This window comes from Rattus norvegicus, chromosome 3 (genome assembly GCF_021556685.1).
Source record: "Rattus norvegicus strain SHRSP/BbbUtx chromosome 3, alternate assembly SHRSP_T2T, whole genome shotgun sequence".
Lineage (NCBI taxonomy): Eukaryota > Metazoa > Chordata > Mammalia > Rodentia > Muridae > Rattus > Rattus norvegicus.
Window position 1 is genome coordinate 20,693,611 of NC_141536.1, and position 12,396 is coordinate 20,706,006.

General features: G+C 35.6%; 1 protein-coding gene across 11 annotated transcripts in view; it reads right to left on the reverse strand.

Annotated features, from left to right (window-relative positions):
* The window catches only part of Strbp (spermatid perinuclear RNA binding protein), a 166,357-nt gene that overhangs the window by 94,443 nt on the left and 59,518 nt on the right, over positions 1 to 12,396 (reverse strand). For all 11 annotated transcript variants that reach the window (XR_015683443.1, XR_015683444.1, XR_015683441.1 and 8 more), the window contains 3 exon segments: positions 11,844 to 12,064; positions 7,736 to 7,901; positions 1,879 to 2,023 (listed from right to left, as the gene is read on the reverse strand). Coding sequence is in view for 7 of the 11 variants with exons in the window: in NM_001429554.1 (NP_001416483.1) it covers positions 1,879 to 2,023; positions 7,736 to 7,901; positions 11,844 to 12,064 (532 nt within the window). In the remaining 4 variants the exon portion in view is untranslated.

Consider the following 12,396-nt stretch of genomic DNA (forward strand, 5'->3'; position numbering starts at 1 on the left):
CAAAATCCCACACAAAAACACATAAGAAAAAAAAATCTTTATATTTTCCTAATACCTTCAAAGAGGTAAAGGAAGAAGCAGATACAAACAACTCTGAAAAGAAAAACAGTGTTTGGTAACATCTATAATTACAAATGTCATAGAAATGCTTGGTTTTGTACTACAGGTTCAAAGAGAATGTAGCTTACCAGAATTAACGCTTATTTTGATAAACCAGAAATCAGAAATCATTCATCCTCTGTTTTAAAAAATTAAGCCATTTAAGAGAACAGTTCTTCTGAGTTACCTCAGACGTCTATACAAAGAGTAAAGTACAGGCATTAAACCCAATTATAGATGGGATGTATTTTAAATATGACTCAAAAACGTATCTGGTTTCTGATAACTATATTAGCCTCCTGACACCCCCATGCACACACGAAGACATTTTTTTTAAAAAGGGTGACCATCTATTTTAATTCCAGGATTCTGTAATTCATGTCGAGAAGCCAAAAATCTACCACAGAGTTATGTGTGCCTTTTTCTATCCTTATTAGCAATTTGAAAGAAACTACAAAAATGATCTATACTCCTTTCCGCTTTAGTGGTACTTATGATAAAGAGGTATACAATGAGAGATATGCTGGAATCGGACAGATGGAAATTAGCAAGTATCCTACTGGCCATCTACAGTGTCTCTAAATGATTTTAACAGAGTGGCCAGTTGGTCAAGAGTCCAACAGTGAGAAATGTCATGTGGCACATTTCTTTGAACAAGACAGAAAGTACAAACAAGATAAAAAACATAGGAAAATGAAACTCATCACATGTTCACCAACTTCTCAAAACTATCAATAGTTAATTTATCAGTCTACATTTATGAGGGTGACAATGTGATAAACCAATTCTTTTAAACATATATCTTATTCAAACTGTTAACAGGGTCAAAAGCTTCTCAAGGGGTTGGGGATTTAGCTCAGTGGTAGGGCGCTTGCCTAGCAAGCGCAAGGCCCTGGGTTCGGTCCCCAGCTCCGAAAAAAAAGAAAAGGAAAAAAAAAAAAGCTTCTCAAAAGTTTACTGAAGGCAAGCACATTGGCCCATACCTTTAATCCCAGCACTAACAAGTTAGAGGCAGGCAGATTTCTGTGTTTGAGGCCATCCAACTCTACATGCTCAGGTTCAGGTCAACCAGGGCTATGTAGTGAGAACTATCTCTAAAATAAAAATATCTGTGCGTGTAGATGTGTATGTGTGCACATATATTGTATTATGTGTGCATAGGTATATGTACACTTTGTATTATATGTTCATATATGTTACATGTTATATACATTTTAAATCACACTTTGAAGATTGAAAATTATGAGTAAAATATATTCACTAATTCTTTTCCTTTATTCTATAAGCCCAATCTACATACAATACAACTTACAAGGGTATACAATTATTAGAAGTCTAACACAAAATGCAAGAAATTTCAAAGTCCACAACAACAAAAAAAAAAATCAATAAAAAATTTTGAAAATAATTCTGGTTTGTACTACATTTAATCCTGAAATCTGATCACTAAGCCAGTATAACAGAACAGCTTAGCTGACACCAATGACTTGAAGTTATAAACAAAGGAAAGCAAACAAAGAAAAAAGCAGATCACTAAAAATGATAGAAAATTTAAAGCATAGTTTTAAAAGCCTACATGATAAACGCAGTTATCTGAAAGTACAAAATACACTCCAAAACAATAACTCTAAAATATCATAGGTGGCTTACACAAGCAAATTAAGTCTATGACCTCCTAAATCCCAAGGCAGAGTTAAAACAGTACTGGAAAAAAAACCATTACATGAACAAAATGAAACATAGATATGTATGTATGTGTAGATATATACACACATGTACCTCCATCCTTCTTCTCCAATTCGTCCCTAATTAGAGGGGAAGTAAGTATCACCTTCAAAGTCAGTGTTGGCTCTTTCGTGTTCCGAATTATAATGGACGCTTCATTTATACATTGTTCCACTTGGTATTTCTCTTCTGTTAGTTTCTGAAAGTCACCAAGATTTCAAAAACAATCACATTAAAATTTCTAAAAGGAAATACTTGAGCTAATTTAGTGACTATTAACAATCAGTATCACTGAGTATATAAGACCCACAATTGTAACTAGTTCCTTACTTTGGAGATAACTTCTCTTTCAACTTAAGCAAACCCATTCTCAATCCCGCATAAAGGGACCATAATGTCAACCATGCAGACAATTATATTTAAAACCATTTTGCTTCCATGTAAAATGTGAATAGCAGTGTAAGTGTAAGTGACAGTAAGTGTAAGTAAGTATACTTGAAATGATTACAGTAAAGTATCACATAAATATGAGTAGCTGAAATGCTCTCTGAAAGAATAGTGCTGTTGGCAGAACAATCTAAACTACTACTTGCCAAAGGACTTATGAATTCAGACAATATAAATTTCTAATGTAAACAAAGAAAAGTATGAATGAAAAAGATGTCTGCTTAGTCACATGAAAGAATCAGTATAAACAGTTGCCTTGTATAATTAAAATAATCTCAGCAATCTTTCCATTGAGACTTATCATTATGAAATAAGCCAAGTAACATCCACAGGGGATTTACATTGCAGAGTTTCTCCCTTCTTCCTTCTTCTCCTCCTCCTTCCTCTTCTTCCTCCTCCTTTTTTTTATTTGTTGAGACAGGGTTTCTCTGTGTAGTCCTGGCTATCCTGAAATTTACTCTGTAGACCGGGTTGGCCTCAAATTCAGAGACCTGCCTGCTTCTACTTCCCAAGTGCTAGGGATTAAAGCTTGTGCCACCACCACCTGGCTGCACTGCCTGTTTAAATAATACAATGATAATAAACATATAATCCTTGGACTTTCATAAAATATCCAAAATCATAAACTGAATATTAGACATTAAGTATATAATTAAATAAATCAAATAAAGTGTTTTTCTTTTTTCTTCCCTTGTTTTTTTTTTTTCCTTTTTCTTTTCTTTTTCTTTTTTTGGGGGTTAGGAGGAGCACAGATTCAAGAAAAGATTTCTATGTGTAGCTCTGGCTGTCCTGAAACTTGCCTTATAGACCAGGTTAGCCTTGAACACAGAGATCCACCAGCCTCTGCCTCTCGAGTGCTCAAATTAAAGGTGTGCACCACCACACTGAGCACAAGGCATTTCTTAATGATCAAGCTTTAAATTAACTGACATAAAATAGCCTGAAGAAAATAATACAAAGTATGCTCTATTAAAACTGTCATTTATTTTAAAAATACCATTTTAATACTAAATACTTCAAAAAAATCGAAAGAAAGAAAACTCATTACACTTATGTTGAACAAAAGTCAAAGAAAGAAAAGAATATATACCATGAATGAAACAGCCAGAAGCAAAATAAACAACAACAAAACTATTCACATTCATTCTGCCAATGGGGGAAAGAACATTAAAGTTATCTACTAGAGGGATGGAGAGATGAGTTTATTATAGAGTGCTGATCACACAAGCAAGTAGACTCAAGTTTGATCCCAGCACTCACATAAAACAATAGATAGGTGACCTGGCTCAGGGGTTAACAGTACTTACTGCTCTTGCAGAGGCCAAGGGTTCAGCACCCAGCACATAGGGTGGCACACAACCATCAGTAACTTCAGTTCCAGGGTACCTGAGACCCTCTACTAGTTCCTCAGGCATCACATATATGGTACACACAATATAATACAAATAATAACAGGCAAGTGGCATGTGCCTAGAATCCCTGAACTGGGAAAATGGGGACAGATGGATCCCCAGGGGCTTGATGGCCAGCCAGCCTACCTATCCTAATTAGAGAGCCCCAGATCACACTGAAAGATTCTGTCTCAAAAAACAAGGTAAAGAGTTCTTGAGAAAGAAAAATACACCAAACTCCTCTGATTTCCATATGAAAGTGCTTGCTCACACACACACACACACACACACACACACACACACACACACACACACATTCTCTCTCTCTCTCTCTCTCTCTCTCTCTCTCTCCCTCCCTCCCTCCCTCCCTCCCTCCCTCTCTCTTGAACTTGGATAGATGGCTCAGTTGTTAAATCACTGGCTGCTCTTCCAGAGGGCCAGGGCTCACTTCCCAACATCCACATAGCTAGCTGCTCACATGTTTCTATAACTCCAGTTCTAGGGGATCTGACATCTTCAAACAGATATGAATGTGGGCAAAACACTAATACACATAAAATGAAAATAAATAGGTTTTTTAAAGATATCTATTGGAAAATTAAAATTTCCAATTATAAGATATATCCAAAGTTATAAATATAATGAATTTGGTCTTGACTAACTTCAATCACTAACTTCGAAGACTACTTGTCATTCTCCGCCTCCTTTGTTCGGAGAAGTTCTAAAATCAACCTGGAAAAAGAGTACAAAGAAAAAGGTGCATTTCCACCTCAATGAGGATAGCAAATAACTGAACTGTTCCTATGTAGTAAGTGTTAACCTGTAGGAAAGGTCCTTTTAGAAATTATTATTTTACACACACACACACACACACACACACACACACACACACACACACACATCACTAAACTAGTATAGTAGGAAATATGTGAACACTAAAATTTATTTCTTGAAATATTATAATAATGCATGTGTGTTTTGATATACACAGAAGGAAATGTGTGTATATGTATATAACTGATTCTTAACATCAGTGGAAAATTAAATGGCTACTTTCCAGTGAAATGTACCTTCACCCAGATACAGAAAATTCATTGTTGGAAAATTACAATGACTATTTTAAATTGAAATACATGTCTCATAATATCCACCACTGGCCCTAAGTGTTCAAGTCTCTTTCATCTCTTCTAGAGATTAAAAAAAAGACCTCAGAATTTTATATCGTTTTAGTCTTTGCTAGTCTGGAAAGCCCAAAGTTCCTAAAATTTGAGTTGGTCTGCAAAAATCTATACTCTCTCTTGGGATTTTCCCTTGAAGATTTACTAGATCAACAGTAACATTTTAAAACTGTGGTGCACAGAAATAAAGATTCTCACTTGAGAAAGAAATCAAGTTCAACCTACATAGAGAAAGCACTAGTATGTAGACAGAAACTATCAAATCTGCTGTATCTTCAAAGCCACAGAAAACGATGCCAGATGGGTGGTTGTGGTGGCACTTATTTTTAAACCCAGCACTCCGCATGTCAGAGATTGTAAGTACCTCACCCTAATACATAAGAGAATATTACTCAACAAGTACTAAATTATATCATTTGCAAGGACATGGATGGGACCAGAGAGCATCATGTAGGGCAAAGCAAGCCAGGTTCACAAAGACAAATAATACGTGCGCTTCATTTTTTAAGGTTTTACTTATTTTTACTTAGTGTGTATGAAAGGTTTACCTGAGTGTCTAAGTCTACCACATGTATGCATTACCCATGGAAGCCAAAAGAGGGCATCAGATAGCCTGGAACTGGAGTTACAGATAGTTGTGCAGTCACCTTGTGAGTGCTGGAAACTGAACCTAGGTCCTCTGCAAAGAGGCAACTATTCTTAACCACTGAGCCAGCTCCCCAGACCCACAACGTTTCTTTCTTCCTTCCTTTCTTCCTTTCTCTTTCTTTCTTTCTTTCTTTCTTTCTTTCTTTCTTTCTCTCTTTCTTCTTTCTTTCTTCCTTTCTACCTTCCTTTTCTTTCTTTCTTCCTTTCTTTCTTTCTTTTTTCCTATGTCCCCTTTCTTATGAGACAATAAACATTAAAAGTGGGACAACAGCAGGGAGGCTAGATAGTTGAGTGACTAAAGATGCTTCCTGCCATGCCTGAAAACCTGAATTCAAGCCTTGGGAAACTAAGTCTTGCAAGTTGCCTTTTACATTCCACAGCAAGCAAATAAATAGTTGAGGAAGGGGTTATTTGTTTGATTTGAAGATGTGAAACCAAAGGGCAGACTATTTAAGAAGGGACCAGGAGAAGAGAGAGAATAGCAAAAGAAGGAAACAAATAGGTGAATAGGATAAAAGTACATGGTCAATATGTATCAGAATGACCCAATACAATGAATATACACTGATTTTTTATATTTTTTAACTTTAAAGGGCTAGAGAGATGGCTCAGAAGTTAAGAGCACTGACTGCTCTTCCAGAGGTCCTGAGTTCAATTCCCAGCAACCACATTGTTGGCTCATAACCATCTGCAATGGGATCTAATACCCTCTTCTGGCAGGCAAATATATATCAAGATAGAGCTCTCATATACATAAATTTTTTAAAAAACTTAAAAATAAAAAAATTCACACCTAAATTATTCAAAACCAAAACCACTGACTTTTTTTTTTAAGGTACCTGCCTCATTTAGAAGAAATACAAATTTAGAAAGAAACAAAGGAGGGCTAGAGATGGGTCAGTGGTTAGGAGCTACTCTTCCAGGCCATCCAGGTTCAGTTCCCAGCATCCACATGTCAGTTCACAACTATCTTTAACTCCAGTTCCAGAGGATCCAATGCCTTCTTCTTGCCTCTAATACACACAGGCAAACACTCATATACATAAAATAAAAATTTTAAAATACATCATATTTCAAGAATAAAGAAAGCAGAAAGCAAGCATGGACAGTCTGTGATGATTTGAATATGCCAGGCCCAGGGAGTGGCGCTATTAAGAGGTATGGCCCTCTAGGAGTAGGTGTGGCTTTGTTGGAGAAACAGTGACAAAGAGAGCTTCCTCTTAGCCTCCTGGGGATGTTAATCTTCTCCTGGTTCCCTTCAGAACAAGATGTAGAACTCAGCTCCTTCACCAGCAGCCTTGCCTGGCTGGATGCTGCCATGCTTCCCACACTGACAATAATGAACTGAACCTCTGAACCTGTAAGCTTGCCCCAATTAAATGCTGTTCTTTATAAGAATTGTCTTGGTCATGGTATCTCTTTACAGCAATGAAAACCCTAACTAAAACATCACAGAATGAAAAATGACCAAGAAACTATAATCCAATTAATCACAAGTAACACATAACTGAAATGAAAGACAATGTCAGCTTCCTAATCAGTGGTGCACACATCTCTAAGACAGGTTAGCAAGTTTATATTTAGAGTAACCAGAGCCCAAGAGCATGGCAGCATTAAAACTTTTTAAACTCAACTCAATGTGAAATTATTTTGGAAACTAAACAGGAATAGTGACTTCCCATAAACTTAGCAGATTAGTGACTTTAAATTAACTATGACTTGCAAGAAGGTTCAAAAGGTCAAAGTGTTTGGCATGCTAACTTCTCATGGGGTTCAGACCCCAGAACCCACATAAAGAGAAAAGGAGAGAACTGGCCCCACAAGTTATCCTCTGGCCTCACATCTGCAAACACACAAAAAAATTAATTAATAAACTAAAAACTTTAACCAAATCTTCAATTTTTTAAAGTATCATTAAAAAATTATCTACTGGTTTTTGGACTGTTTTTGATCTTTCAACTTTGTCATATTTACCAACTCTTCCAAAAGTTGTATAAGAGACATACATAGTCTAGAAGTGAGGAGATACAGAATCTCACCAAGACACACCCGAAAGGTTTAAGACTATATGTTAATGGCCTTATTTTGGTAAATACATCCTGAGTATAAGTCACCAGAAATATGGATCCCTCAGACCAAATTCTTTTTTGAAATGTATCCCTGACTTACCAATTCTTGTTAACAGTCACCAAGGTAACTGTTTCTTATCTCTTTACAAATTCTCAAATACAGTTAAACTATTCTTACCTGAATTTGAATAGGAAGGTTATCTTTCACTGTATTTAGCAGAGTTTCTGTGGGTTTGTCTTTACACATTAAGACCAGCTCCAGGTCCATGTCATCTTTAATCAGCAAGCCTTTTGCAACCAAGCCAATCCTCATTACACCACACAATGTCCGGCCACCTTGATCCCTACAAATAAAAACTTATATTATTACTTCTATAACATACTTCCCAAGCTACAATTAATCATTGCTTGACTTCCTACATAAATGGATAAACTATTATATACACCCAAACATCCAAATATTTACAAGTTAAAACAGATTTAAGGCCTACATGTTTAATTTTTCATAATGACTGAACACAGATCATTATTACACACTACGGGTATTTTAATTCATTATGTAATCTCTATTACTTACATATCCCAAGAATATTGAAACCCCACAAACATTTTTTCAAACTGTACTTTTTAAATTTCAGTAATTTTGAAAAAAAGAAAGACTAATGGAAATGGCTCAGTGAGGAAAAAGTATTTGCCATACAAAACATGATGACCTGAAAGCTAATCCCAAAAAAAAAAAAAAAAAAAAAAAAAAAAAAGCTGAATACAGCAGTCCATGCCTGTAATGCCAATACTGGGGAAACAGATATGGAACCATTCCCTGGTGATTGCGCCAGAGAGAACACATGATACCCCATCAGACTCTGGTCCCAATATGTGAAGTCTACACACCATGTATTCATGCATGTACATATATACATCATACTCCCACAGCCCCCACCACTACCTCAACACACATTCTAAATAAGTTTATTTTTTAAAAATATGTTAGTTGGCTGAATAGCTAGATGGGAGATGGCTAGATGGGAGAAGGGAGTATGGTTTAGAAGCAGTTAATTCAAAGTAAGGTAAATTGAAAAAAAAAATATGGTGGTACAAGGAAGACAGAAAGTTATAAATAAGTTGCCATTCAGAGCCTGAACCATCTTGAAGATTCAATAAACCTTAAGCCTATAAAGACAGTGCAAGTGGACATAGAGATAAGTGACCCAAGAATACAGGCAAACATTAGAACCCATCAGTCATCATACATTATTTCTTATTCTATTGCCTTATCCTCTCTGGCTCCCTAATGTGTATAGTCCCTTCTCCATAATCATCCTCAAACTTTGCCTTCAAACTACTCCGTTCAAGTTCTCAATACATCATTTCAATAAATCCTTCCTTACCAGCCTTACCTCTACCACCTTTAATCTACTATATATATAGAATACTGCATAATCTCCTAAAAACCGCAATTTTGGATGGCACTCCACATATTTTCCTGTCATGTCCCCATGAACATTTGGACATTCAACATTATAAATACTTGACTTCTTTGAGCCTGTGTCCCCATCCATAAGACAAGACTAATCTATTTCTCATATAGCTGTTCTGATATAATTTAATGTAAGCAATGAACTTTGAACTTTGGCAGGGTACAATGTACATTAAAACCTCAGTAGATAATTGCTGTTTCTTAAACAGTACCTATATTTATTTCACATCTATACCTCTGCTTTTGCCCTCAATGTTACCCAGCAGATCCTCTGAGCCATCAAAATTCTACCTCCTTAATAAAGCTATTTATTTTTCTTTTCTTTAGGACAAAGTTTCTTGGTATAGCCCTAACTGAACTGAACTGGCTATCTACACCTTAAACTCAAGAGATCTTCCTGCCTCTGCCTCCCAACTGCTGAGATTAAAGGCCTGCCCCACCACACCAGGCTCGTAAAGCTTTTTCTGATTACTAGAAACAGCAGCACTTTATCTCTCCCTGCTCTGTACTTTAATTTACCTAAATGAAACTGAGGTATAGTTAGTTAAATAAAGTTTAGCTCAATGGTAAACAACTAACATGTTCAAGTCCACTCGCAGTTTAGAGAAGAGAGAACGGGAACCTGAGGGTACAAGGTGCAGAGACTACTTTTGCCAACATACACACATTCCATATTCATTCATATTCTTTCTCTCCCTTTCTCTCTCTTTCTTTCTCTCTCTCCCTCCCCCCTTCCCCTCCCTCCTCCTCTCAGTAATCTTCAAGCTAAAATTCACTAATGACTCTGAGTTAACTCTCTTCATGAGCAAATTTGAAATGATGAAAATTTAATAAGAAAAATGTAAGCAATAACAGACTACTTGATTTATTGAATCTAATACAAAAAATAACATGGAATAGCAGTAGGCATACAATAAATATAAGTAGCTATTGTTAGTTCACTCATTAAAATTCTCAATTATAATCATGGTGTGTTTGATCTTATCATTTACACGTAAATGACAGCATGATTGAGCAGGAAAACTAAGTTCAAATTTAAAAGTGCGGAAATTAAATAGTGAATTTGAATATAACAGCTACTGGAAAACAAGCAAACTAATATAATTACTTAAAACAGTAGCAATATTCCCAGTGATATAAAGTGGGACACCTATTGCCATTGATTTGATTTCAGAGTCAGTCTATAAGACAGGAGCTGTGCAAAAGTGCCTAGTCTCATATATTTATGCTCTTTGGAGCACTTAGGATAGACCAGGAGCCTAAATACATGTTATCTATGGAACATAGCTATAAACCTGAAAGACACGTTGGCCCCTGGTTTACAGAGAGAAAAAACAGATCTAGTCCGTACTCCTTGAGTTCAACCATGTAAGAAAAATTACAGACAACCTTGCAAAAGAAGAAAAAACATCAGATGATGCCAAAGGTATAAACTTCTAAGAAATATATAATCAAAAATAATAAAGAGTAGGGAAGGGCATGTTGTATATATGTGTATATATACAACCAAAATTTTTCAAAATTTAGAAAAAGCAACATAAATACTACAATTTCAATCTGGAAACCATTAATAACTTAAACAGAAACTATAATATATACAGAGAGATCCAAGTATACACTACAACAACCACTGAAAAATATTATTAATTAGCATGAGCTCCAAATTAAACAATTACTAATTTAAACCATCACAGTTGAAAAAAACTGAGTACTTACAAGAGCCCACAGTCACTCGCCATGCTCGTCAACAAGACGCTCACTTGCTGAAGATTGCTTGTCTTGAAAGTGAAGGGGAAGACTGCACTATCTTTCTGTATAGACCATTCATTCATCAATCCTCTCTTATTGTTCCTTGTCTACTTAACACAATAATATGTAGACAGAACTGAAAGCTGGAAGGAAATTCTGGAACCTATTTTCCACTTACATAAGTCATAGCTAATGCAATGTTTTTAAACCTATAAATACAGTATAACCACTAAAATAAACTTCATTTTCCAAAGTAGGTATAGAGTTACTCTAATCACAGTAACAGTGCTCAAAACAGTACCTCCAAACTGGCAAGACATAAAAATCTCATGATCTGATTGCAGGCAGCACTGTGGTTTCATTTATGTATAACTACTATTACTACCTCACAACACTTGTCTTGCAACTGTTAGCTCTGGTTTCCTTATTAGAACAAATACACAAAATGTATATTACCAATATGCTACATAGATGCTGATATGTACTGTGAATTTACAAGGTAAATACTGTTAATGCTGCAAGTACATTTTCCTGTACTCTTCCTATACACGATACCAAATGTCTAATAGAAACAATATTTTTTGTTTTGAGACAGGGGCTCTCTTGTCTGACCTGAAATTATATAGAGGAGGCTGTCCTTAAACTCAGAGATCCACTTGCTTCTGCCTCCTGCTAGGACTAAAGACATATGCTACCATGCCTAGCTAGAAGTATTTTTATGACTTCCTTAAAATAAAAAACATTACTGTTTATTTTAGAATTAAGACACTGTGAACCAACACAGCAAATGATATAATTCTCAACTATTAGAATATTATCAAAAGGTCATGAAAAGGATTATCTTCTTTTTTTGATGCTACTCATTACTCCTGTTTTCCTATAAATTTAACTCAGAAAAAAAAAACAAAGAACAAACACACACAAACAAAAAAATCATGAAACATTTACTACCTTGGTTATGTCACATATAAGATTCAAAAACAGCAAGCACACCACCAACTCAATCCAGAGGGTCCATAAGCTCTTCTGGACAAAGCTGGACAAAAGCTTCAACACTCACTTGGAATAGTTTTCCACAGCGTCATCTTTCTTTACTTCTGTCTCCCCCTCAGGTTTTGTGCCTTTGTTTGTTTCGTCCAGCCAATCTGAGACATGTTTAAGAGCACATTCAACAGTAGACACCATATTTTGCACAGCTTCAAGTTCCTCTGGAGAAGGATAGATTGTTGAATGTTTCACCATAACATGGCGATCATCATTGGCAAAAGATCTAATAGATCTCTGTCAAAGGGAGGGAAAAATAAAAAAAAAAAGAATGTCATCTCCTAAAGTATATTTTAAGTCAACATAACACCAACTGATAACCACTATAAAGCAGTTAATGTTCAAAGAATAAAAATAGGTTCATGAATGGGAAGTAAACTCCTATTTTATTTAAATAGCATATCCCAAAATAGAAGTTATTTCACATGGTAGGGTTCATATCAGTCACACTGTAAACACTCCGTCTTTCAGCTCAATTTGTGGCTTTCTGATTACCCCTTCCAAAAAAAAAAAAAAAAGTGCTAGAAGTTCTCACACCATTCATTAATACAATATAACATAGAAATAAT